Genomic DNA, 25,439 nt, shown 5'->3' on the forward strand with positions numbered 1-25,439 from the left:
GTTTTTATCCAATCAGAATTCAGCTCGCTCGTGTTGCCAGGCAGATTTCATAATGCCAGTAGCACTATTCGTCCTAGGCCTTCAGATACAATCGTGCGGGCATCTGTTCAGTGTCTCAAGGGAGCTGTTACAGATGATAGACAGTTGCGATAGCCAATCAGATGACGAGTTGATGACAGTAAGACCTTCTCGCTGGCCTTACGTTGAAGGTGATTGTGATTGGATACTCGCTCGTGAGGGGGCAGCGCTCCCGATGGAGGGAAAAGTGTGGATTTAATTGCAGATACACTTGCGAGGCCATTCTGTCTTTTATTTTTCCAGCCGTGTTGTCATAAATGATATTAATTTGAGGGGGATTTAGTTAGTTGGTTGGCTGATTATGAATGTAAAAGTATTTTGCCTCTTTGGCATTTTTGTTCACGGCAAAGTTGACATTTCCCATTTCAGTTACTTCTGACTGAGCTTCGTCTCTTGTGGCAATTTGCCACGTGTCAGTTCAGTTCAATCAACAACAACAACAATCTGTTTGACGTTTGTTTGGATGATGAAAAGCATCCGCAATTGGCCCCACCCCTTTTTTTGAATTCATTTTTTTATGTGAGAAGCTTCGTCAACCTCCTCCGGTGAATCTTCTAATGAGATTTTGGAGACAACACAAGGAACAAGAAGGTTACATCGCCATGACGACGAGCCAGCAAGAATTTGCCGCTGATTAAAGTGACTTTCTACTGCACCAAAGCGTCTAATGAGCTCTGCGCTCGGCTTGCTTGGGCTGCTTTTCTTTCCAGCCACGCAGTTGCACGCGGACGCCTGGCGATGCCCGCGGCCAAGCCGACCACTTGATTGGATGACGCGAGCAGAAGGCCTCGTACAGTCTACCACATCATATTTGCCGTTTGCACATTAACGTGTCAAAACACTTCAGCTGCTTTTTTGCACTTCTTTACCTCAGGTAGAAGAAATTCATTTTTTTTCAAGGGCACTCGGCACTTGCCTGCCTTCCTCCTTCTCCATTTATTAGCTGATAGGATGCTGATTGGTAGTCAGAAACTTTGTTGGAGATAAGAAGCCGATGATTCCTAACGAAAGAACCTGAAAGTTTGGCAAAGGAGCTGATTGGCCGACGCAAGTAGAAGGGCTGTTTTTTTTTTTTTTAAGCTTTATTGAACCTCTTAACAGGCAACATAACAGTATCACAAATTCAGTCCAAAAATTAAACCATTACATAAACATTGCCATCTCAAAAATAAAATAGTGCCAAGAAATGTAAAAAAAATACCCAGGAAAACTATCTTTGGATATTTGTGACTAAGGTTTTAATGGAAAAAGGAGTTTAAAAATGTCAATATCTGTTTGCTCTTTTGTCGTAAAATAATTTAATTGAGTTAGATAAGGAATTCAAGTCTGGGAGGGCATTTTGAGAATTTCTGAGAATAATAAATTTGCATAAAGGATGACAAAATTAGTGAAATATGCAAAATTGTTATCACTTGGGTTACTAAAATAGCAAAAAACTTCCTTCAGATTGCAGAAGGGCTGTCACAAAAAATGGAAAATAGCAAGCGTGTCACAGAAAGAGGCAAGAAGCTGATTGGTTGACGACACGAGAACGGCTCATTGGATGTCAAAGAAAGTTCATAGAATCTTAATTAGTGACTGTTCAATTTTAACGAAGGCAAAATGAGGCCAGCAAAGAAGAAATGGGGGAGGAAAACTCAGTCAGCATTGATTCAAAATAAAAAAAATAAAAAAAGCAAGAGAAGAAGAATACTGATTAAAAATCGAGCCGAGCGAAAAAACCGTAAATCTTTGCCCAAATAAAGCCGAAAGCCAGCGTGAAGTGTGAGCGGGAGTCATTTGTCTTGTGCGGCCACTTTCACGCTGTGCGCGGACGGGCTTCATCTGCACAACAAACAATGCGCCGTCTCTTTTCATTTGCAGCACCTTTCAAAAACAGCGACGGTGATCCAGTTGAGCAGCCGCTCGCTTGAGGCGGAGCTACACTCTCAAAACGCTTGCGTCAAAAAATAACCCAATTTGGGTCAAAAAGGCATCAATGCACTACTTGGGTTCATTTGACCAAAACAACCCAGAAGATTCCCACAAGTCGTTTTGTAGACAAAAAAAAAAAGAAGAAAGAAAGAAGAACACCAAATTGGGTCCATATTGAAAAACGACTCAAAAAATTGGGTGATTTTTTACATCCCAAAATGTTGGGTTAAATTCACCCAAAAAGCAGATCGGTCCCTTTTTTTAAATTAATTAATTTATTTATTTATTTTATTAATTTTTAAAAATTTTTTTTTTTTTTTACACAAAATGACTCAACTTTTAGACTGCAGAGAACGATCCAACTTTTTGAGTGACTTGTTTTGTATTATATCCGTTTAGCTCGTTATTTTCGACCCAAGCATTTTTACGAGTGTACAGTGTGGTAAATTGTTCTCACCTAAACTGTATCATGAATTTTTAACACCTATTTTTTGTTTCACTTGTATCTGTTGGGTTCAAATGGCGGTTTGAGCCATCATCAACATAGAGTTGATTCCCTGCGAGGCTTGTTACGCTGTATGCCGATTCTCAGCCACTAGCGTGCCCAAGCTTGGAGAAAAATGGGTTGGTTGAGCCAAGAAGGACATCCTGTGGAAAAACTACGCCAAACATGTCATCTGAGTGACCCCCGACTGCCGCAAGTCGCTTCTTCATCATCTCAGAAAATGCAGGTTGTAAAATGAGCGTTCATTTTCAGCACAGCTCTTATATTAAAAACCTGCAACGGCATTTCTTGATGGATACATTTCATGGGTCGTTTCTACCTCTTGTTCAATCCAATTCTTGTCCTCGACGTAACCCAGCATTGGCTTTTGGACGCAGCCATTTGACCCGATTCCGTTGAACCCAGAGTTTGATGGACAGCTGATGCGCCGTCAGCCATGTTTTTCTGAGATGAGTGGGCATGTCATAAACACCAAGCGGACACGTACTTCAATGATCGGTCGCAATGGCGCCAAATTTGAATCCGAACTTTTATTGGCTTTTGCATCCACTTCACAAACATCTATTATGCATAAAACAATGGGGACATTTTCATTATGTTGGAAGGAAGAGCACCGTTACAAATGTGACTTTTTAACTCGTTTAAATGTGTTTCAGGCATCGCGGGTGGCGCTGGAATGAAACACGCTTCACTGTACTGCCACGAGCCGCAAAATGCATTTTTATTCTCGGCGCCCTCTCGGTGTCCTCTAGTCGCTACGCGAACCTAATCTGATAAATCATTTTCATCGACCTTGGAAACGGCGAATCGTCGTCCTCGTATTTGAAGTCACCTTCGGAAAAAAAGTCATTATAGGCCACTCGGCTCTGAGCGGCTTCACGAGGGAACGGGAAATCTGAAGAGTTGTGCGAGCGTCCTAATTAATGTTTTAACACCATTCTGATGACTTCGGGATTGACACGCGACTTGACTTGAAAAGCTGAGAAGAAAAGTGGCCGCAAAGAGGAGCTGCGAGTGCCAGCCCCGGTGTCCAGCACGTGACAACAATCTCTGAGAATCTTCATACGTTCGAATTTGAGACAAAAAAGTACTTTTAGCGTTTGAATGGAACAATTGCTTTTTCTTTCCCGCCTGCTTTATTTTTGGAAAGTTACAGCAACAAAAGCGGAAGATCACAACTTGGTGTTAGTTTCGTCAAATTCCGAGAATCTAATCGGAAGTGAGTCGGACTTCTGCAACTTTGGGAGCGTCGTAATTGCACAATTCTTTTCAAAGTAGAAGAAAAACAAAATGGGAAAATTGGCACCTGGAGCGTTCCAAAACATGTTTTGGAAGGGTCATCAGTCTCGTGTGAGAAAATTGAAGCATTGACGCATTTGTGAACGGTCGAAAAACACGTCGCCAAAGATCTTTTTGATTTGCCATGTGACCCCGGTTACCACGGTTACAATATGTCGACCCATTCGTGCGGAGCATTCGCCGCTCATTGCGATATCAGCACCTGTCGTGCACATCGATCATCAGGCCGGGAGAAACAAAGAGGAAGTGTGAGTTTTATGACACCGAAACGAGACGTAAAATAAAAGCGAGATGAAGCTGTTGGTGAAAGAGAAAATTGAAAGACGCTCGTTAAGTTTGATGACTTCCACATATGCGTCGTCCACGACTGAATGGGGGGGAAGATTGGCGCACATTTTCATTGGCATTGGAGATTAGCCTACTCCTCCAAAAGCTGGCAAACAGAGCTTCCCAAAAAGTTGCAAATAGTTGCTTATCTTCACAATACTGTCCCAAATAGCCGCCGGCAGTTGCCGTCTGTCTCTCGCGAACATTCACGCGTTGTCTCTAAAGCTTGCGTCCGCTTTGCGAGTGATTACGACGGTAGCGATCGTTGCGTTCACATTGGGGTTTGTGCAAATGTTCGCCAAACGTTCTCCTGGTGTTCGTTTGGAATTTCCTTGTCGCAGGGCAATTTTGAACATGCGACAAGGAAAATCATTAAAAGTGTTGGTGAACGTCTCGAGAACATTTGCCACCCTGATGTGAACGCGCATTGGCGACCTTCGCCCATCAGTGGGACACAAGCTTTAGCATGTCGCGCTAATTGTCGCTAATGACAAAGGCCCTGATTTTTGTCAGAGATATTGATCAATCAAATAGTCACGATTTTTTTTTTTGGGGGGCAAATACAACCCAGGATTGTATTGCTTTCACGTGTGAGCGCTAAACGGGAGCGATTGTCCACAGTGATGTCGATCGCGACCGCTGATCAACCTTGTGCGCTTCAAACACGGCTGACGTTCTGTCATCCGAGCGCAGCTTCATTAACTCCACGCCAAGCGTGCAGTTCACTCATCTTGAAAATCTTCCATCTCTCAGGGAATTGCCCTCATTTTTTTTTTTGTTTGTGGTCGCACCGGATTACCGAGTACACGTTGCGAGGAAAAAAATGCTCACACCAGCTGTGATCTGCATTATCACTCTGGGTGTGTGCGCACATTCTAACAGCTTGATGGGGGTATCGCCCACCCCCCACCCCCACGTTAGCCGGCTTATCGCACTCTCCCCTTCCCGCCCCTCCTCCTCCTTGACAGGCTGCCTACGTCACGGCTTAAAAAAGGGTCCACGAGCCGCTGTCAGCCGGCCACTCGCGCTCCGTGCAGCGGGCTGAGCGCAAGTTGACTCCATCATGACGCACGCACGCGTGCGCACGCGCGCAGCCAGCCGGACTCGTACCGTCGGCCTTTTGGGACACGTGCAGTTTTAAAGCCCCCCCCCCCCTCAAAATCCACAAAAGGTGAGCTGGTTGACTTTTGGAGTGAGCGAGGAGGCAACTTGTGCAAATTTGATTTTCGTTCCAATTCGAGTCGTGCGTTTCTTATGGCAGTCGCTATATGAGTCACATGCGTTGTTTTGCTGGTGAGACTTTTTACTGGATGCTTTTGCTTTCTTCGTTAATTTTAGTCACTTTTTATGATTTTTATTTATTTATTTTTTTTACAATTTTTGCATTGTGCGTGTCAGCCAGCTTAAGGTCGTGCCTCTCATATTTGCACTCCTCATTTATGTTTATTGTTTTTTTTGTTGCATTTTTACATTTGATATATATATATATATATATATATATATATATATATATATATATATATATATATATATCATATTTCAGAAGCCACCCAGCATAAAGTGTATTTTCTCAGCTTTTCTATTTTATTTTTAATTCACAACGCCATCAAAGAAGATTTACATTATATTAGATTTATGTTTTTATTTTATTTATTTATTTGTGGTCGTGATCTACATGATTCATTCTTCTTCTGCTTATTATTATTATTATTATTATTATTAGGATATTATTTTTTACATAGTAGACATTTCCCTGAATAATAGTGTCTGTTTTATTTGTTTGTTTGTCATATTTATCTATTATATTTTACTATTGAATATATCTGCTTGTCTTGTTTTGTATTTTTTGATTGCCTTATTTGTTTGCCCATTGTCTGGCTGTCTAATGTTTTTGTATTCTTGAAATGTTTTCTTTTTAAACTTAATATATTTTTTTTAAATTTCAGAAACATATTAATATATGATTATTTTATACAAATTTTGCATTGTTGAAGTCACCCAGCATCAGATGCGTGCGTCTCTTCTATAATCTTCATTTGTGCACACAGTGGGCTCATTGTACCCGTCCACTGACGAACATACCCCAACACCCCCACTTTTTTTTTTTTTTTGCCGCCCTTTTGTCAGAACTCTGGGAGGTATTATCATGACATGCAATTATCTGTTATTGTGGTTTTGAAGTTGCCCCTTTCAAAACAATTACAAGCAGTAAAAACGCAGTGAGGCAACGGAAAGGAAATGACGTGTCAAACTTGATTTAAAAGAATGAAGAACGTATGCAAATGGGACACGATGAGAAGCCACAGAAGGAAGAGAAGACGGTTTCGGCTCGCCTCAGAATAAACACGCTCGCGGGATTAGTCTGTTACGCAATAGAGAGACAACAGGGCTGTACTGTATACAGCCAAGTTATGATCGATTAGATTCCGCGTACGAGTGGGTAGACGACTGTCATGAGAAGAAAGCATGAGGAACCGGAACAAGTGACTTGTTTATTACTACGCATTCAATTTTTTCCGAGGTTTCACTTGACCTCAAATGATGGAGCCAATGGAATGTTTTGAAAATTCTGCCCTGTATGCAGCTTTCAAATAGGAACTTGAAATTTGGTGGAAATGCCAATGAGGACCCGCAAAAAAGTCTGAAGAACACATGCTCCCAAAAGCATCATTTTGTTTTGAGGCAGCCATTTTGGGCATTTTCACGAGTCCTTTCAAAATGAACTGTGAGTTTGTCCGACTGCAGGCAAATTCGAAGCTTGCATACTAAAGAGACTGATGACGCTATATTGTGAAACATTAAAAAAAAAAAAAAAAAAAAAATTGCAACCCTGAGGCAGAGCATGGCGGCAACGTTTATTGACTTGCCATCAAATGAAATTGAAAGTTCAGCTCCTGAAGCAGGTTTTCACACCAAAAGGTGAAGTTTGCCCGGAATGTCTTTAATGAATAGACCCACAAAACAGTCTCAAGGGTACATCCTCCAAAACACAGGCAGCCATTTTGGACTCTTTTTGGGGCATTTCCAACAAAATATAAAAGGAACTTGTCACAGAGATGGGTACCAAATTTGAAGCATGTACACTAAAGACACCAAAAGACATAAAATGTACAACGACTATTTGAATGTTCAGCCTTGACGTACGAGATGGCATAAAGAATTCTCCAAAAGGGAAGTTTCAAGGTGTTAAAAAAGAAAGAGACGAGAATGACGTGTTATATTTTATTAACCGAACCGTCGCAACCGAACTTGGAACTCCAGATGAAGTCGTCGCTGTGGTTAGTCGCACGCATCAAGTGCATTTCTGAGGTCGGAGCAAACTGAAGCACACAGACCGATCAAGCGAAATGGACCAATCAACAAAGAGCGCACGTGACAAAGTCCTCTTTTGAAATAAATACTTTCAGTGACGCCGGCTGCTGGATTTGAATGATTCTGTTTCTGCTCATTTGAGAATTGAGCTTAACTCATTCACTACCAGCCAAGTAAAAAAAATGTATCTTTGACGTATTTATCCGTCAATGGTAGTCAATGAGTTAAACAAGCTATCGTCACGGCAACCGCGACCCGGCCACGGTCATGGTCTTGGACTCCAGACCTACTTTCTTTTCTCGGCTAGTAAAAGTCCTGCTAGCTCATTGCGAGCACGCAATGCAAAACGTCATATCCAAGGAACAGACTTTTGAAGTATACCGTTTGGCTTCAAAGCAGCCATTTTTGCGGAGGGTTGGAACGTGCAACAAGCATTTGTTTTTGTGGAATCCCTTTGACAGACGTTTAGGGGGCTGTCGTTTGCAGAACTATTGGAGTGTTAATGCTCATGCACGTGCCCCAACAGTAATTACAGTGGGGGGGTTGAGGGGGGGGGGGCTGCTTCAACAGCCACAAAGTGACATGCTCCCCCCCCCCCCTCCTGAGGGCAGGAGGGTGTCGGGGCTGATTGAGTGGATGGGCGGAAAAGATGCTGCAGGGCCTTTTGTCATTGGGTGGGGGGAGGTCTGCGATATATCGCGCCGACTGACGAGCGGCTGTGAAATGTGTGCAAGCAACAAACAGGAAGTCTCTCATGCGCGATGAGGGCTGGAAGACTTTGGAAAAGCAATTCCACGTCATTCTCGGGACATAAAGTGCACCGTGTCGCCCATCTGGGGTGACATGCCGCGCGGCTTAAATGGATTGTCAAGAAACGGAGAGTCGCAACGACAACGTGTGAAAGCGTCGCAATCACTCAGGAAGCGCGCTTGGTAAACGGTTCGCAAGGTTGAATCTCAGCGAGAAGGTCGCACATTTCAATTGCTGCCGACAGACTCGTTTGCCCGCTGGAGTTTGTCGAAAAGACAAAAGTTGTCACCAAGGACCATTGTTGTTTTGTTTTTTTTAACTGCTGTCTGCTGTGTTCAGAGTTTAACAAAACATGTTTGGGATTTGGATGATTCAATTGTGTTCAGCACAAAAAAATGTGCGATGAAAACTTTTAATTGTCTTAACTGCTTCCAAAAATGCATCCTGTACGTTTACATTGTTGATTGTCTTCAATGTTGACCAAAAATTAGATGGCTCCAAATTGTGTGAACTGTTGACAAAAACCTCACGTCAGGTTTGTCAAATATTGTGTTGCTGTTAACGAAAATCATCACTGTTGACAAAAATGAATATTTGGTGCGTTCAAAAGTTCATTTTATTATTTAAAAAAGCGCGTACCATAAGTTGACTGTTAATGTTTACAAAAATATTTACAATCGGTTTGTTGAAGACAAATTGTCCTTGATGTTAACAAAAACATTGGACGGACCGAATGAACTTCTGACAGACAAACTGATGATTGCAATTCGGTTCGGCTTAAAAGAATTATGACGGACAAGTACCCAAGTTGCTGACGGACGAGAACTGATTGACGAACGATGACTTTATAAAATGCCCACCTGTGCTGATTAGCTTGACTGCGTTCGTCCGAGACCAAATTATTGGTGACTTTTCGTAAAATACGTACATTTGGAGACTCAATTGACTTGATTGTTTATCGAAACGCTGGTATAATTCAGTTTGCTGCTCAAAATTATTTTATTCCAAATTTATGTGTCAGGTTTGAGCGAAGAATTATTTTTTTTTTCGACGCAGGGAAAAAGCTTCTTTCACTTGCTCCGAGCCTCTTTGCATATCGAAGCCGGATGCATCTTTTTTTCTTCTTCTTATCAAGTTGTTGTTGAAGAATGTGAGAGGCGCAATTCTCGTTTAACCTTTCGTTCTGTCAATCTCCTCTTGATGATTGTGGAAAAAAAAAATGACAACAAATTGAATTGGTTGCAGCCTGGCGCACGTTTTACTCTTCAAGAGCATTTGTCTGTTTCACTCTTTCGCTTCACCTGTGATTTTGTTTTATTTAACTAACGATGAATTTACGGATTTTGCAAATGACCGACCGTCCCGCCTGACTCATTCATGGTCGAATTAAGTCTAAACGCTAGTACGGCCATATTTGTGTTACGACTCTGGCGACCTGGTTGTAAAGTGAATGAAGTTTTTGTTAGCGCGCAAATTTTGGTGCGCGTATTTTTGGACGTAAAATTTTGGCAACAAAAACAACCTCGTTTCCAGTCCGCCGGTCCCGCTAGCTCAACTTGTAAGCTAATGAAGCTAACTGCTATTCTCATCCAAGAGTGGCAATTGTTTTTAAAAATGGCCGATTGACGAGATTCCAAAAGGACATGATTCGCGATTAGTCGATGTCAATCTTTCAAACGTCCGCGCGGTCGCAAAGTCGACACGACGACGAGTCACTTCAAACCCAAGTACACTGTATGAAATATGACAAAATGCTTTCAAATATATTTTAGGGCCCAATCGACAATTTAATGGGCTGATAGCGTGATTTGTTCCGATTTTCTTGACACATTACAACATAAGAAAAGATAATGACGTTTTTCCGTTTTGTTTTTTCAGGGCGTAATTGAGGAAAACCTTCACAGCTTCTTATGTTATATCCTATACACTGGAACGGCACCTCACATACCGTAGACCATCTGCTCGACCATAAATAAATCACCGAGAATGCTAACTTGGAAGCACATTAAAGTGCATTATTCGTAACTTATTCAGTATGTTGAATGAGTCAATCGCTGTCTCAAATCATGATTCATTGATTCGTGTGACAGAAAATGTTGACTTGTGCTTTTCCAGCTAATCGTGCATATGAAGCAACAACTCAATAATGTGGAGTTGGTTCGCTTATTTTCACACTTGCGTAAACTGTGGATAAATAAACTTTTGTGGGGAATATATATATATATATATATATATATAAAACAATCACTAATACATCCAAAATATTTTTGGTTCAAAAGTATTCTTGGGAAAAATATTTTGAACTCACAGATACCACATTGACACATGATTCTCTTAACCTTCTTGTTCTCGCCTTGACTCAAAATTAAACAGTACATCTCTTTCTTTGCTGCCGTGGCAACACATCTTCAATACAAAGCCGCCATTCTTTCATCTTAATTAACTTTTCCCAGATTGTTATGGTGCACCAACCTGCCAAGTGGTTCGTTAGGCATACGTCTTGTTAAAGATGCAAATGCAGGCTGACATAACACAAAGCGTACAGAAAGAAGAAAGAAAAATGTCCAACCTCAATTGGTTGTCCCCTTTGTCAGCATGATTCCGCCTCTTGGCGATGCCGCCTCGTGTTCGTTCCGACTGAACAAGACAACAAGTAAAAATGTCACCTTGGTATAACTGCTTTAAAAGCAGTTCTTTTTTTTTTAATTGAACAAACTTCATTCTGTCTTTTATTTATAATTAAACTAATTGTTTCATTTATCGCAGCTGTTTTTTTTTTTTTGACTAGACATGTTTCAGCGGCAGTCTTTCACTTTGTTCACATGATTTTGAAGAAAGCGAAAAGACCGCCGTGTCTGGTAAATAACAAGAAATGTTTGAGATAAAAGAACCAAGGAGTTTAATTCATCCTTGTAATAAAATATAATGAAACAAGCCCAAACACTGCCATGTAATTAGGAGCTCGCAGCGTGAAGCATATCCAGTAGAGCAAACCTGATGTGCTGTGATGGCCGTCTGTGGGCATGTTTTCATCTACCGTACATGGAATCAACAAAGCGTTGCTACAAAACAGATCATTTCACTACAAAAAAAAAGAAAAAAGAAAACGCAGGCCAGATTATTCCCTGAGAGTTCTCACATGAACCACATTAAGTATTCAAAGACAATCAATTGGAACTCATCTAGGATTGCTTACTTTGATTGAATTTTTGGGTGAACTAGTCGGGAAACTGCGTACGTTCAGAGGTCATCCATCCATCTGTCCATCCATCTTCCTCCAATTATCTTCCTTCCTTCTTTCCTTGCTTCCTTACATCCTTCCTTCCTTCCTTCCATTCACGCATCCTTCTTTCCACCCATCTTTCAATCAGCTTTCATCCGTGCATTCACATGTCTGTCTGTTCATCAATTCATTCTTTCACCTTCCTTCCTTCTTTTCTTCCTTCCTTCCTCCTTCCTTCCTCCATTCCTTCATTCCTTCCTTCCTTCTTTCCTCCTTTCCTTCTTTCCTTCCTTGTTTCCTTCCTTCCTTCCTTCTTTTATTCCTTCCTTCCTCCTTCCTTCCTTCATTCATTCCTTCCTTCCTTCTTTCCTCCCTTCCTTCTTTCATTCCTTGTTTCCTTCCTTCCTTCCTTCTTTTATTCCTTCCTTCCTCCTTCCTTCCTTCATTCATTCCTTCCTTCCTTCTTTCCTTCCTTATTTCCTTCCTTCCTTCTTTCCTTCCTTCCTTTCTTCCTTCCTTCATACCTTCCTTCTTTCCTTCCTTCCTTCTTTCTTTCCTTCCTTCCTTCCTTCCATGCATGTATGCATCCATCCATCCATCGCACGCTGCCATCAATTGCTCTCCTCAACACCAAATTGGGAGGACATGTATATCAAAACACAACCCATGCCAGCAAATGAACAGGAGGTTGGCCATTTTGGTTTGAAGCAGCCATTTTGGGATACAAATGGGCCCCAAATCAGAAGCAGATCTCCCAGGCAAAATGGCCACGATAGCTTTTTTTCCCCGATGGCGTCCAACGTCCGTGGAGCATAGCCTCAAATTTTCTTGATTAAATCTGAGATTCGCCAGGCAAAAAGCCAGCACTCATTTTTTCCTGGGTTTTCGCTCATTCCAATCCTCCATTTAATTTTCCTCATGGCCAATTTGTCACAGGCAACTTGAGGCTCTGTAAATAAAAGTTGTCACTGGTGTGTTTCCTTCTCATCAGGGTTGAACATGAACCAGCAACTGGACAACTGGACGCTTTCCAACTCCTCGGAGGAGGACGCCCTTCATCCCAGGAACAACGTGACCTACGTGGGCTTCTACCTGCACCAGCCGTCCACGGCGGCCATCTTCATCGTGTCCTACCTGCTCATCTTCCTGGTGTGCATGGCGGGCAACGGCGTGGTGTGTTTCATCGTGCTGCGCAGCCGCAACATGCGCACCGTCACCAACTTGTTCATCCTCAACCTCGCTGTGAGCGACCTCCTGGTGGGCATTTTCTGCATGCCCACCACGCTGCTCGATAACATTATCACAGGTAAATAAATATTCCTTTTGCTCACCTTGTTTTGGTTGTTAATTGCTGAATGAATTGGACGAGTGTTCGAACCACCCCCGTGCGAGAACGTAGCACCCCACCTTGGCCCTCTCGAGTTCATTGAAGACGAGCTACTGTGCATGTCAACGTTTTAACGAGAGTCTATCTATGTTGTGTCCGGCTGCTTGCAGCTTTAATTGGAATTATTTCCGCCGCCTTTCTCGTCTCTAATGAACGCTATTCATGTACTCCAAAGAGGCGACGTGGCGACGATGAGAGCCTGTCATCTTTCGTGGTCGAAGCTTATTTGATAGCAGCTTTTACCTCCCGTGCATCATTTGGATGATTACGCCTCACAATTGGGCGATAATGAGGGTTTTGTCGTGTGTGATAAGGCCGCATGAAAGGAAAAGCTGACTGACCCCCATCGGCTTTTGTTGGGAAGAACAATGGCAGCGTTAACCCTTTTTTTCTTTGCTGTTTTAGTCTTTTAAAAGCAAACATTATTTGGTTCAAACCACCAAATAGCAAACAGTGAGGAAGAGAACTTCTGGGTAAACAAGACGATGTGCTTTGAGCGAAAAAAAAACTGAGATGAAAAAATGTGTTCAAGCTCTTATGGCAAAACAAAAAATAAAAAATGGTGGAGCAAGTGAGTGGCTGTGACGCAAGCAAGCGGTGAGGAAGCAAGTTCAGCATGAACCAAAATTTATTGATTTATTTATTTTTTGGTGTAAAACAAGAAAACGGGCAGCGACTGGTTCACATGTAAGCCTCACAGTCCAAAAGTGCGCGGTTCAATTCCGGCCTTCCTTTGTGGAGTTTGCATGCTCTCCTCGCGCCTGTGAGGGTTTCCTCCAGGTAATCCGGTTTCCTCCCACATTCAAAAGTCTTCATGGTAGGTTCATGGGACACTCTAAATTGTCCCGAGGTGTGATTTGGAGTGTGAAATGTTGTCTGTCATTGTGTGCCCTGCGATTGGCTGGCAACCAGTCAAGGGTGTACCCCGCCTACTACCCGAAGACAGCTGGACAAGAAAAGAGCAAAGAAAGATGTGTTTCAACGATTGAGCAAATCAAAGAAGTAGTTTTGCAAGTTGTGTAGGCAGGTGTTTGTGAGGCCAACAAGCCGCGAGGAAACAGCTCGGGCTGCTTTGAAAAAAGAAAATACGTGTCCGGACATCTTTGCAAATCTACGTCAGAGCAGTTTTGCAAGTAGAGCAAGCGGGTGTGTGCAAGGCAAGCAAGTGGTGAGGAAGCAAGTTCACGACAAAAAAGTTCATGTTCGCTTTGTAACAGCAAAGACAAAACATGACAAAGTAGATGGAACAATTTTGCAAGTAGAGCAAGCGGGTATGCCAGGCAGGCAAGCGACGAGGAAGCAAATAATGTTTGCTTTGTCCTGATTTTTGACAGCCAATGGAAATGCTTTCACCTTGAAAATGAACAGCTTTTCCTAAATTGGTCCAAAATACAGAAATTTAAAAAAATATTTGAAAATGTCATTTCTTTTTGTACATCTGCTAAAAGCAGTTCAGAGTCAAATAAGATTTTTTCATAGATTTTTTTGAATTGGTAAATGTGGGAATCTTGAAACAGTGAAAGTGTAGCAGCCATCCATGAGTGAACTTTTTTCATGGGACAGCGGTAAGAGTTCGAACCGCACTTGCACACGTGTGAGATCAAAAAACAAAAAAATGATCAGTATGTGGAGGGCTGAACCGATCCCGAGTGTCCAAGCCCAGCTGTTTGGACTTGAGACTTGGAAAAACATCCGTCTCGTCCCTCCTGTCCACAGGGTGGCCCTTCGGAAGCCTGGTGTGCAAAATGAGCGGCATGGTGCAAGGCATCTCGGTGTCGGCGTCCGTCTTCACCCTGGTGGCGATCGCCGTGGACAGGTATGCCGGCCACACCGACTCGCTCATTGTTCCGAGATGTTCACCGCTGTTCGCTCTCGTGCGACCGGATGCCAGCGTGCCCATATTTGGAAGCGCTGACGTAGCAGCGAACCAGGATGGAAGCATGGAGACGTTTGCCGTCGGTTTAGATGAGAAGAACAGCCAGCCTGGACAAAAGAAAGCCCTGGCTATGCTCTTTTTAAGAAGGCGGAGGACGAATCAAGCGGCGGGGAAGGGAGTGGCACATCCTTGGAGATCTTGAAGAATTTTGAGCTCCAGTTCCACCGAGACTGCTTTGAGGGAACCGAATCTTCTGAAACACGTCACTCTATGTCATCTCTCGCGTGTCCTGAAGCTCAGTTGACAAACTGCATTTAGTCAGGCTATCGCCATTGTCCAACCTGTAAGGTAGTTCGCCAAATGGAAAAAAAAATCACTCAACCAGCCTTTCTCCTTTTAGGAGGAGCTTGCCTGATACCAGGTGTTTTTTTTTTTTGTTTGTTTTTTTTAAATTTGATGCACCTCGCTGTCGTGGCAGACGTCCTCATGCTGCGCCACGCCGACCGTCAATGCTCCATTTCATGATCCCACCCTTCATGGGTTTAATGATGGCACACAAGGTTTCAAGTCAACCCCAGAGAGCGAGAGCTTGGTGCTTCTTTGTTGCATGTGGCGTGTTTTGTTTTGACTGGCACGCTCGATATAGCATTTGGGACCTGATGCTTCCACCGCAGACTGGCATTGTGGAGCCATCCGGTTTCGGGCATTTCAAATGAGATTCGGCACTCCACAAACAAACTTTTATTTCTTCTAAGTTTGATTATTTTGTTTCAAATTCTTGAGTTTTACCTTGAATAATTTCTGGGCGCGCCAGGAGAAGTGACAATGCTTTTAGATTTTCACTCTTCCGTCCTTTTAGTTTCAGCGTCCTGAGATTCTTAGCTATAAAATTCTTTGAAAATGGCTCTGCTCCTTTTTCAAAGCATGAGCGTACTCTAGCCCCTCCCCCATAGTTTTCATAAAATTCAAACCCATTTTATTTCCCACCAGCAAAGTGAAACTACAAAAACACTTTGTGCAAACTTGGCATTTTTGGGGTGCGCTTCACTTTCAAGTTGAACTGGTGTGCAGATTCTGACGGGGTTGTTCCGGTTCACGACGGTTCCTGGCCCTTAAATTCGGAAGTCTGTGATGCTGGAGGTCTCCCCTTCCTTATTCCTGATTGGTGGCCCTCGTCTCCAGCTCTCCTAGCCAATCAGTGTGGGGGCGGAGAGTGAGTGATTGCTTGCAGGTGTGCCACCAGCGATCAGTTCAAACCGACTCTGTTGCGTCGTGTGTGTTTTGCGTTCTCGTGTGCGCCAGTCAGACCTTCTGCTACTTACGTCATTTTGGTGCCGCTGTCTTTGGTTTAGCGCACCGACTTTTTCTTTCTTGGCCATAACTGTCACCCATTCATTCATTTCGCCACTCGGCGCAATCGGGTTTAGGATCTTCGCCGTAACCATCTTGGAGTCATTCATCAGTCAGTTAATTTGTGTGTGCACAATGAAGGGCAAATGAAGCTTTTATGAACCACTGAACCATTTGAAGCAATCGGTTCAAAATGGTTTGAAGCTTCAAAGCTTCAGTGATAATGACATCTAAGTGGCAAAAAACCTGAACTGCAGTCCAATATTTTTGTGTCTTGTGGCAGTTTTTGAGAGAATAAAAAAAAAATCACGCATTCGGCTTAAACCTTGTTTAATGTCAAGCGAAGAAATGTTGTGAATGTCATTTGATATTTTTTCCTTGGAGTCCTAATTAAACAAAAGGGCTAAACAATGATTACACTAAGAAATCACGACTCATATGTTCTCATACTAAAGTATACACATTTCTACATACACAAAGTGACAAAAACTATGGCACAGGTAAAAAAAAGCTTTTTATTTAAGAATATTATTTTTTCAATAGTCTTTGGATTTTAGGGTTTACTGGAGTTCATTTAGCGATCGAAACAGTTATTCCTGCGGACGTCACAGGTCACGTGTTTTTCTCCAGACTGAAAGGATGTGTCCGAGGCAATTTTATTTCCGGGTTTGAAACGTTCGGCGTCAGAGTGCCCATCACTAATGTGCACTCGGCCAGTCGGGATGTACACTACATCTTTGTGGTATAGTGTCGTGTGTCTCCGTGTCGTTGTTCCTTAGTGTGTGCGTGGCATCATCTGTATTGTTCTTATCTTTGGCTGCCCGTACTTGTCCCACTTTCAAGCTCAATCGCCTCGTCCCTCCAGATGACAGCAGTTTGACATTAATGCTTCCCTCTGCTACGAATCGGCATTCCGTTGCAAACCGACCGCATACTGTCCATGTAGACCCGACGGGTGCCGCCAGCATAGTAGCAGCAGACGGTTTGAAGTAACTCTTGACATTCTGTCCACACTTGAGGTTGTCTGGTGCCGCTGGAAAGGACACGAGAGTTTGCAAGCGTCACCGTCATCTCGCATATCTGTCGAGCACTTTGATCGGCATTGGAGTCGAGACGGAGTTGCGACGTGAACTTCCTTTGCTCTTGACTTCAGAATCACCCTCCCAAAACAAACATTTGATATTGTCTGAGAATAGAAACGGCGACCAGTAGCTTACATATTGCAAAAAAAAGCAAAACCCTACAAAATAGATTAGCATTGGAGGTGCAATTCATAGTTGTGAATTAATTTTGAATTTTCTAAAACCAAGCAGCTTAAGTTCAACTCTCAACTCTTTGAACGCAAAATACTTTTCAGCAATGTTTGCAATATTTGACTGATGACAGTGACTTCTGAGCACCACTTTTGGACTTGGGAATGGGATGTCGTAATGCTTAAATTTGATGAGAGGTCGCCAACTGCGGTCCTCAAGGGCGCCGATCCTGCCTGTTTTCCGTCTGATTTAAACAATCTGCGTCGTTTTGAGCTTGCCGATGAGCTGATCATTTGGACCGGAGTTGGTGAGCCGCGGTCGACTGATCTTGAGTGGAGACACAAAATTTTGGTTTTAATAATCATTTGTGCTCATATATGTTTGAGCAAAACTGTTGTCTACCTGAGTTGTCTTTATATATGTGAAAAAAGATGGAAAGCTTCAACAATTCACCTGACGGCAAAACGTGTTCTGCTTTTTTTTGTGTGTGCGCAGTCCTCATTTTATGGCGCGTACTGGAGCATGCAGTCAGCTGTCAACGCGATTTGGAGCTGGGATTCCCTCGTTGTTAACTTGACATATGGTTGTCCCATATGCTCTTGCAGAGTCTTTGCCAAAGTACGGCCCGCGGGGTCTGCAACCAGCCCTTGAAGTTTTTATGATGTCATAATATGTCAAATATGCGGGTCATTTATTTTGGAAGTGCTGCTTTATTTTGAGGGCTTCACATGTTGGTTGTAGAAGTGAGCAAGAGTAACTTGTCTCTTCGGAGCAACTTTCAAGGATGACTTTTGATCACCTTGCCATTTGCGGTGGGGCGGTTGCATTTCAGGTTTTCAGCAATGTCTTGGACCTTCTTTTCTGGCATCTCCGTGGGCTGCCATTGACGGAAGATCAAAGAGCCGTTTTAGCAAAACCGAGCTTTTAATGTCAAATAGCATGACCCTCCACACCATCCTTTTATTTGCTCCAGCTTTGACTCTTGCTAAGATGAGTTCTGGCCTCTCTAAAGGCCCTGTTTGGAGTTTCCCTCATCCCAAAATCTGACAAATCACTTTCCTGTAATTACTGGTATCATTGATGCAAGACCCTCAGCGCGTTTGGATTTTGGGATGATTTGTTCTAATCCAAAATGTGACAGGTCACTTCCCGTCTCTGGCGGTGACATTTTTGTTCTCTCCCAGGTGGCGCTCCTGTTTGCCTCTCATAGTTTGGGAAGCTTTTTACTGCCGTGTCTTAAGCTTGCCATCGACTGATGGTTCGTATGATTTCGGGGTCCATTCTTAGGAGCCACCTCAGACAAAATTTTGCATTTCATTTCAGTCCAGTGAGCATAATCCTCATCGTTCCGGTGTTTGACGAGTGGTATGGCGACGCACTTTTGAGGGGCCTGCTAGCTAAGGGTGAAACAATGTCACTTGATGCACGATGACAACATGCCTCGGAGTCGAACAGAAAGCACAAGAAGTCTTCTAAATTGAATGTATCGGTGGTTGCTTTCCACATTTGACTGCTTCACCCATTTGGTGTGTGTTCATCCTTTGACAGATTCCGCTGCATCGTCTACCCATTCAAGCAAAAGCTGACCATCTCCACCGCCACCCTTATCATCGTCATTATCTGGGTCCTGGCCATATCCATCATGTGTCCGTCCGGCGTGATGCTCCAGGTGACGCGGGAGCAAAGCATCCAAGTGCTGCTCGGCTACGACAACAAAACCACTCCGTTTTACTGGTGCCGGGAGAACTGGCCCAACCAGGAGATGCGCAAGATTTACACCACGGTGTTGTTCGCCAACATCTACCTGGCTCCGCTGTCCCTCATCGTCGTCATGTACGCACGCATCGGCATCACGCTCTTCAAGACCGCCATGCCCACGGGCGGCAAGCCGGGTCACGACAACCGCCACAGCGTCTCCAAGAAGAAGCAGCGCGTTATCAAGATGCTCCTGATCGTGGCTTTGCTCTTCATCTTGTCCTGGCTTCCCCTGTGGACGCTCATGATGCTGAGCGACTACGCCCGGCTCACGGAGCAGCAGTACCGCATCGTCAACATCTACGTGTACCCCTTTGCCCATTGGCTGGCGTTTTTCAACAGCAGCGTCAACCCCATCATCTACGGATTCTTCAATGAGAACTTCCGGCGGGGTTTTCAAGTGGTGTTCAAGTTCAGCCTGTGCGCGGCCAGCGGGCAGCGGAGGAAAACTTACTCGCACCGGCTGCAGCCCAACTCGGTGCTGCCGGCAAATAACGCGCAGACGTCACTGGAGCCCATCTCGCTCAACAGTCTGGAGAAAAGCGGCTCCAGGCGGATGCATCAGGTCGCAGAGCAGGACTTGGTCTTGGAGGACTTGGAGAAGGCGTCCTGCAGTAGCGGCGGCGTAACAGCCGTGTCGATTTGAAACGACACGTTCCCGGTGACGCTTTTGCGGCGGTCGCCGTTGTTTTTTTTTGCTTCGAGTGCCAATTTCTTCAGGAAGCTACCTCCATGGAAATGACGACTCAGTCCTGAGCTTCATTGTTCTGTTCTCGGTGAAGTCATGAAGGCACAAAAACTTCATGTAGAAATGTATAAAGTTGAATCATCAACATGTCCAATGACGATTTTAGAAGCAGGAATAAGTCGTTACCTCTGCCGACCTCAAAGCATTTTGTGGGTTTGGTTTTTTTGTTTTGTATCTGGTTACGTAAAAAAAAAAGAGGTTGGCAAAACTTTTTTGTAACTTTGCTGTTTGAATCGACGACGAAGGGAAAAGTCTCACTCAGAATCAAAATGGTACCTTGCGCTCCTTTGTACTATTTTCCTCAGTGGAACAAAAAGGAACTTGCTTACTTTTCAAACTATTGTTGTGGTTCCAGAAATATTTGCTTTTTCAGTTCCTATTCCTCTGGGACCAGTGGAAAAGTTCCACCCAGGAGGCAAAATGTCTCCTTGCCGGCCCATTCCTTTGTCAGAAATCACAGCTAAGCTAACAAATGGCGCGGCTCCAATAATGTGCTTTTGGAAACGAAACGTCAACCCTACCGTCGACATTTCGGAACATCTTACTCCACAGACCAGTAAAAAGCATGCTAAGCTAACCCTCCGAAATGTGCTGATCCACGCACTTTTCTTCACTTTGGCCAAATTGGTTGCTTTGGTTGCGAGGCTCACACACCCCCGCTAGAGATGTGGCGTTCACATGACATCAACAGACTAGTGGACAATGCTAATAAGTACGTCAGAAGACTTTTGGTACGCCTTGCTTACCCATTATGGCTTCATTTGTTAGCACTGGCAAACTGCTCTCAACTCATTCGGGTCCACTTAGCGCGACTTGCGTCACCGTCGCCCTACAAAGCCGCATCAAAACATTTGGTTAAATGGCCGGATTGTTAAATCAGGGCATCTACTACAAGTAACTGAATACTTCAGAGATTTCCTTTTCCACCTTTAGAACATTTGAGTGTGTTTCGATGGCCTTTTGAATGAAGGTGAAAAAAATTTGATAACTTGTAAAGGAAGCTGAAATTTAAAAAAAATAATAATGATTAGGTATGCGATGAAATTTAATGAGATAAGAATGAAAAATGTTTTTGTGTATATATATATATATATATATATATATATAAAGCAGGTTCATCCGACATACGTTACAAATGTTTTTTTATGTATTTAATAATGCCTTTGAATTTATTTTATTGCATTAATTGTTCAATTCAATTGAGAATCTTTTTAATTGAGTCCAACAAATTAAAATAATCATGAAAAAGGCTTCAGGCAAATAGACTGAAAGACAATTATATATTATGCAAGTATTTTTTTTAACATGAAATGGTTTGAAATTCATTTCTATTTTATGATAAATTGAGTCATTTGAAGCCATTTGGCTAGTAATCAGACGAGTCCAGTGTTGCCATGACAACACCGGACCGCCTACTTTAGAGCTCCGGGAAAAAGTATTAGTGTACCGTATCTTCTAGCGTTTTGTTCGCTCTCACTTGGGAAACGTTATTGGATGTGATGCTTGTACAAACACACAAAAATATGCTTTTCTTTCAAACGTTTTTAGCATCCAATTAAAACATGAACAATCATTTACAGGGAAAAGCAAGATATTGTTTCATCTGAAATCCACATACACGCGGGTGCTTCTGGTTTAACGACTCATTTATTTATAAATGAATCATGAGGCTTTCATAAATGTTGGATGTAAATTTCACATCAAACAATGATTAGTCGGTCCACGCATTTTCATAAATACCATGTACATAAGACAAACCGGTCTAAAAAAATATATAAATAACAAGACAACTGCAAAGGAGGCGACAAAAATGTTTGACTGTAGACTCAGAAGCACAAAATAAATCCAAAAAGAATGTCATGGAAAGGCGACCAGAACAAAGCCTCCGAGCCAACTCATCTCTTTGAAATAACGCATATTTCCTCAATAATGCCGTATTGTTTTTCTTTTTTGAGGAATATTTTGCAAATATCCACGAAACATTGAAGCCGCGCAAAGTGGCGAGGAATGACTGTACACACATTTGTTCAAGGTGGTGGCCATCTGTAATTTTGGAAAACTCCCGAATGGCTCTGCCATTTCAGAGCCCGTCGAACACAGTCCACCACGCCTCGTGTTAATGAATACGTTTCAAGCGTCGTAGCAAGAAGCCGTCAAACTAAACTTGGACAACTCAGCACCTGAGAGCGGTTGAGTGCGTTCTCAAGTTTTTTTGTTTTTTTTTGGGTGGTGGGGTAAGCTGAGGGCTCTCAATTTTCTTCCTGAGCGATCCTCGCCTGCCAGCACAGCGTTCAATACCTGAAATAATTATTACTCATCTGTGTTACTTTTGCCTTCCATCCTGTTTTTATATCATGTCATTAGGTACACTTGCGCTTTCCAATATGAAGGAGAAAAAAAAGAAAAGAAAAAAGAAAATCTGCCATTAAAATGTAATTTCTTGATATATTTATATGAGGGTGTTTTCTTTTAACTAAATGACTAATTTGGGCGATTTTGGCTACTTTTTAAAAATTGTATTTTTCTCATTATTATTTTCTTTTATTTCAAAATTTGAAAATGGTTTTATTATATTGTCAACAAATCTAACGACAAAAGTGAGGTCCAGTTTTGTGAAAGAAAAAGTGAAAAATGCTGGAGAGAGAAAAAAAGAAACCAAGAACAAGATTACTATGGAATTATTTGAAATAATAATAATAGAGTCACAAATATCATAATATAGTTTTAATCATAATTTTAAGATTTATTGAACTAAAATCATTCAATTGAAATTTTAAAGAAATAAAAGGAATTCCAAATGAAAAAAGAAATTCAATTATTCACATGAAAAAATATGTTTATGATGTTTTCTTTTCTGAACACTGTAAAATATTCAGTCATGTCATTGACATGAACTAAACATAAAAAAAAATTAAATCAAAATACAATGAATGAAGGATCTATTTTCTATATTCTAGATTTTTAAGATGGATGTTTCATTTGTGAAGCTCAAAGAAGAAATGTAAAAATTGAGTTTTTTTGTTTTAATTTTCTAAGCTGAAAAAGTCTTGCATTTCTTTCAACAAAATGTCATCTTTTTGAGCAAGTGTGCGTGCGTGCGTGTGTGTTGAATCAGTGTCATATATTTTTCTGTGTCTTTTGGTGATCTCGGGACACACTTTGTTGTTGTCCTGCTAAATAAATTGTGAAGGGCTACTCATCACATGATCCGTGCTTACCTCTGACTGTCTACGATTACTCCCTTTGTAACCGTGTCGTTTGCTTTATTTGAGGGCTCAGGAGACTGAAAGTGGTGAAAAACTGCTGTGCCTCCAGATAAAAAAAAAAAAAAAAATTAGCACGTTTTTGTTCGCGTTTTTCACAAACGCAGGTTAGCGTTCGAGTTAAGGTTCGGAAGGCAGACGCGCAGAAGTCAGGCTTCGTCTATGTAGCGACACAAAAGGCCTTTTTCTCTCCAATATAATTTTGAAATCCGTGTAAATGTTTGTTAGAGAGCACTTCTCCTTTGCCGAGTTAGGTTACATTTCGGCTGCCCACAACAAAAGGCAAAAGTGATTGTTTTTTTTGTTTTTTTTGTTTTATATTGTGTATACATTATATTGAAACGCCAAACCTCTAAAGTGGTTGATTTTATTTTTTTTTTGGGGGGGGGGGCAAAACTTAAAATGAAAAGCAAATAAGAACATCTTGAATTCGTGTGAAGCGGACAAACAAACGCATTCAAAACCCCCAAAAATCGGTCAAAAGGTTTCTGGACTGTACTGCTAAGGTCGTGAAAAAGTATGGGCAAGATGACAAGACAAAAAATCAGCCAAGAACATTTTGTACAGCAAATTCTTCAAACAATCACAATCCACGATAACTGTTAAAAACATTTTGCGTTTTGATGAGATCACACAAACCAACTCAAATTCAACTTTACGACCAGTGCAAGTTCTGATCAGACAGCAAAAATCTTGGCAACGACATTCATTGGCAACTTTTTCAATCACGACTATGTCATCCCAATGTATGATAACTGCTCATGTCTTAAGTTGCACTTGGAACAAGGCACACACGAGAGGGACGTTTGTATGGAACATGAACTAAATGTCACGTCATGTCTTTTTCATTTGACGTCCTTCGTGGCTTCACAAGACGACAAGTGGATGAGTCCAAATCAATTTTGGGTTGGACTCTGCCTGGAGCTGCCATGGATTTCACTTTCGCTACCCACAATGCCTTGCCCTGCTCATATGCACTTCGATGTTCTCATTGCGTGTACAATCAAATGTGTGTGAAAGTGAGCGTATGGATTTCACGCTGCCTGCCATTGGTTGCCTCCGGCTTCACACTTGTCGACTGCCATTTGACTTTTTATTGCTGTCTGTAAAGAGGACCGAGTTGCTTGTTATGTTCGAATAATTGTTGTCTTATGTGCAGATGCGGTTCTTAACTCATTCACAATAAAGTGTTGAATCCGCTTCTGGCTTCAGTTTTTTACTCCAATAATCATAAATATGCCGATAGACCCCCATTTTCATGTTTTTTCTTAATATCGCAATAGTGAATAGAAAAAAAATTAAACTAGCAGAAGACAGATTGTAAATAAGGAAAATTGAGAGACTCTTCACACAGCTGCAGCGTTGTCATGCAAATTGCCGCATCCACCCAAAAGACAGCTGAGTCAGCCTTTTTTGTTTTTGGCTCAGCAAAATTCTGTCTGACTTTGACGTCATCTCCTTCGGCGGAAAGCAACAAGAAGCTCAAAAGATTTCCGTCAAAACTGCCATAACAATATTCTCAAGAGTGTATTTCCTGGGGCAGTCATGAAACGCTTTTGAATTTGGAGCCTCTTGACACCACCAGCTGGCTTTGCGAGGAAGCTTTTATACGCGTTGAGTGAAAAGACGAAGTCGACGTGCAAGTGGGTGAGAGCCACCTCCAATTAGAAGATCTCATGACATATTGTCAACTCGTCTGCGTGGATGAAAGTTTAGATGTGTGCCTGACGCTACATTGGAGTTGACGCATGCTTATGCCACTTACAATGCCGTCCTATCAACAGAAATATTTGGCCGGCTAACGTTACGCTAGCTACAAACGAAAGGGAGTTTCCATAGATGGACACTTGACCCTGTTTTGCCGGTCCATCCTACGTTCTTCGTCTTCCGTCCTCAGACTTTCGTACTTATTCATAAAATACAGAGAGCGAGAGAGAAATCGAGAGAGAGAGAGAGAGTGAAAGAGAGAGTGAAAGAGAGAGAAACAAAGAGGGAGCGAGAGAGTGCAAGACAACGAGAGTCAGTGAGCGAATGAGAGAGAGAGAGAGAGAGAGAGCGAGAGAGAGAGAGAGAGAGGGAGCGAGAGAGTGTAAGACAAAGAGAGTCAGTGAGCGAATGAGAGAGAGAGAGAGAGCGAGAGAGGAGAGAGAGAGGGAGCGAGAGAGTGCAAGACAAAGAGAGTCAGTGAGCGAATGAGTGAGAGAGAGAGAGAGAGAGAGAGAGAGACAACATAGTTAGGGTTCTCATCAAGGTTTTTAAAACAAAGTTAGCGTTCCCAGTTAGGGTTTTAAAACACACTTGAGGTTCTCCTCTAGGGTTTTAAAACATTGGGTTCCCAGCTGCTTCATGGATCTTTGTGGCCCCAATGTAAGCAGATAGTAACAACCCAATTAAAATGA

At 42.4% G+C, this 25,439-nt stretch overlaps 1 protein-coding gene across 1 annotated transcript; it reads left to right on the forward strand.

The window, feature by feature from the left end:
- The first annotated feature begins 5,163 nt into the window (after positions 1-5,163).
- On the forward strand, positions 5,164-24,240 carry npffr2a (neuropeptide FF receptor 2a). The gene is made up of 4 exons (XM_088287981.1): positions 5,164-5,294; positions 12,400-12,714; positions 14,512-14,611; positions 18,823-24,240. Exons 2-4 carry the CDS (start codon positions 12,408-12,410, stop codon positions 19,673-19,675), a joined length of 1,260 nt encoding a protein of 419 aa, XP_088144107.1. The 5' UTR covers positions 5,164-5,294; positions 12,400-12,407; the 3' UTR covers positions 19,676-24,240.
- The last annotated feature ends 1,199 nt before the right edge of the window (positions 24,241-25,439 follow it).

Source organism: Idiotropiscis lumnitzeri, chromosome 1 (assembly GCF_059441095.1).
Source record: "Idiotropiscis lumnitzeri isolate Australia: NSW breed Sydney's pygmy pipehorse chromosome 1, RoL_Ilum_1.0, whole genome shotgun sequence".
Classification (NCBI taxonomy): Eukaryota; Metazoa; Chordata; class Actinopteri; order Syngnathiformes; family Syngnathidae; genus Idiotropiscis; species Idiotropiscis lumnitzeri.

What these genes read in the sequence shown, in the direction of transcription:
- npffr2a (XM_088287981.1), top strand. Translation starts at nt 12,408, where the DNA reads ATGAACCAGCAACTGGACAACTGGACGCTTTCCAACTCCTCGGAGGAG. An exon ending in GCTCGATAACATTATCACAG is followed by an intron (nt 12,715 to 14,511) that starts GTAAATAAATAT and finishes TCCTGTCCACAG; the next exon opens with GGTGGCCCTTCGGAAGCCTG. An exon ending in GTGGCGATCGCCGTGGACAG is followed by an intron (nt 14,612 to 18,822) that starts GTATGCCGGCCA and finishes ATCCTTTGACAG; the next exon opens with ATTCCGCTGCATCGTCTACC.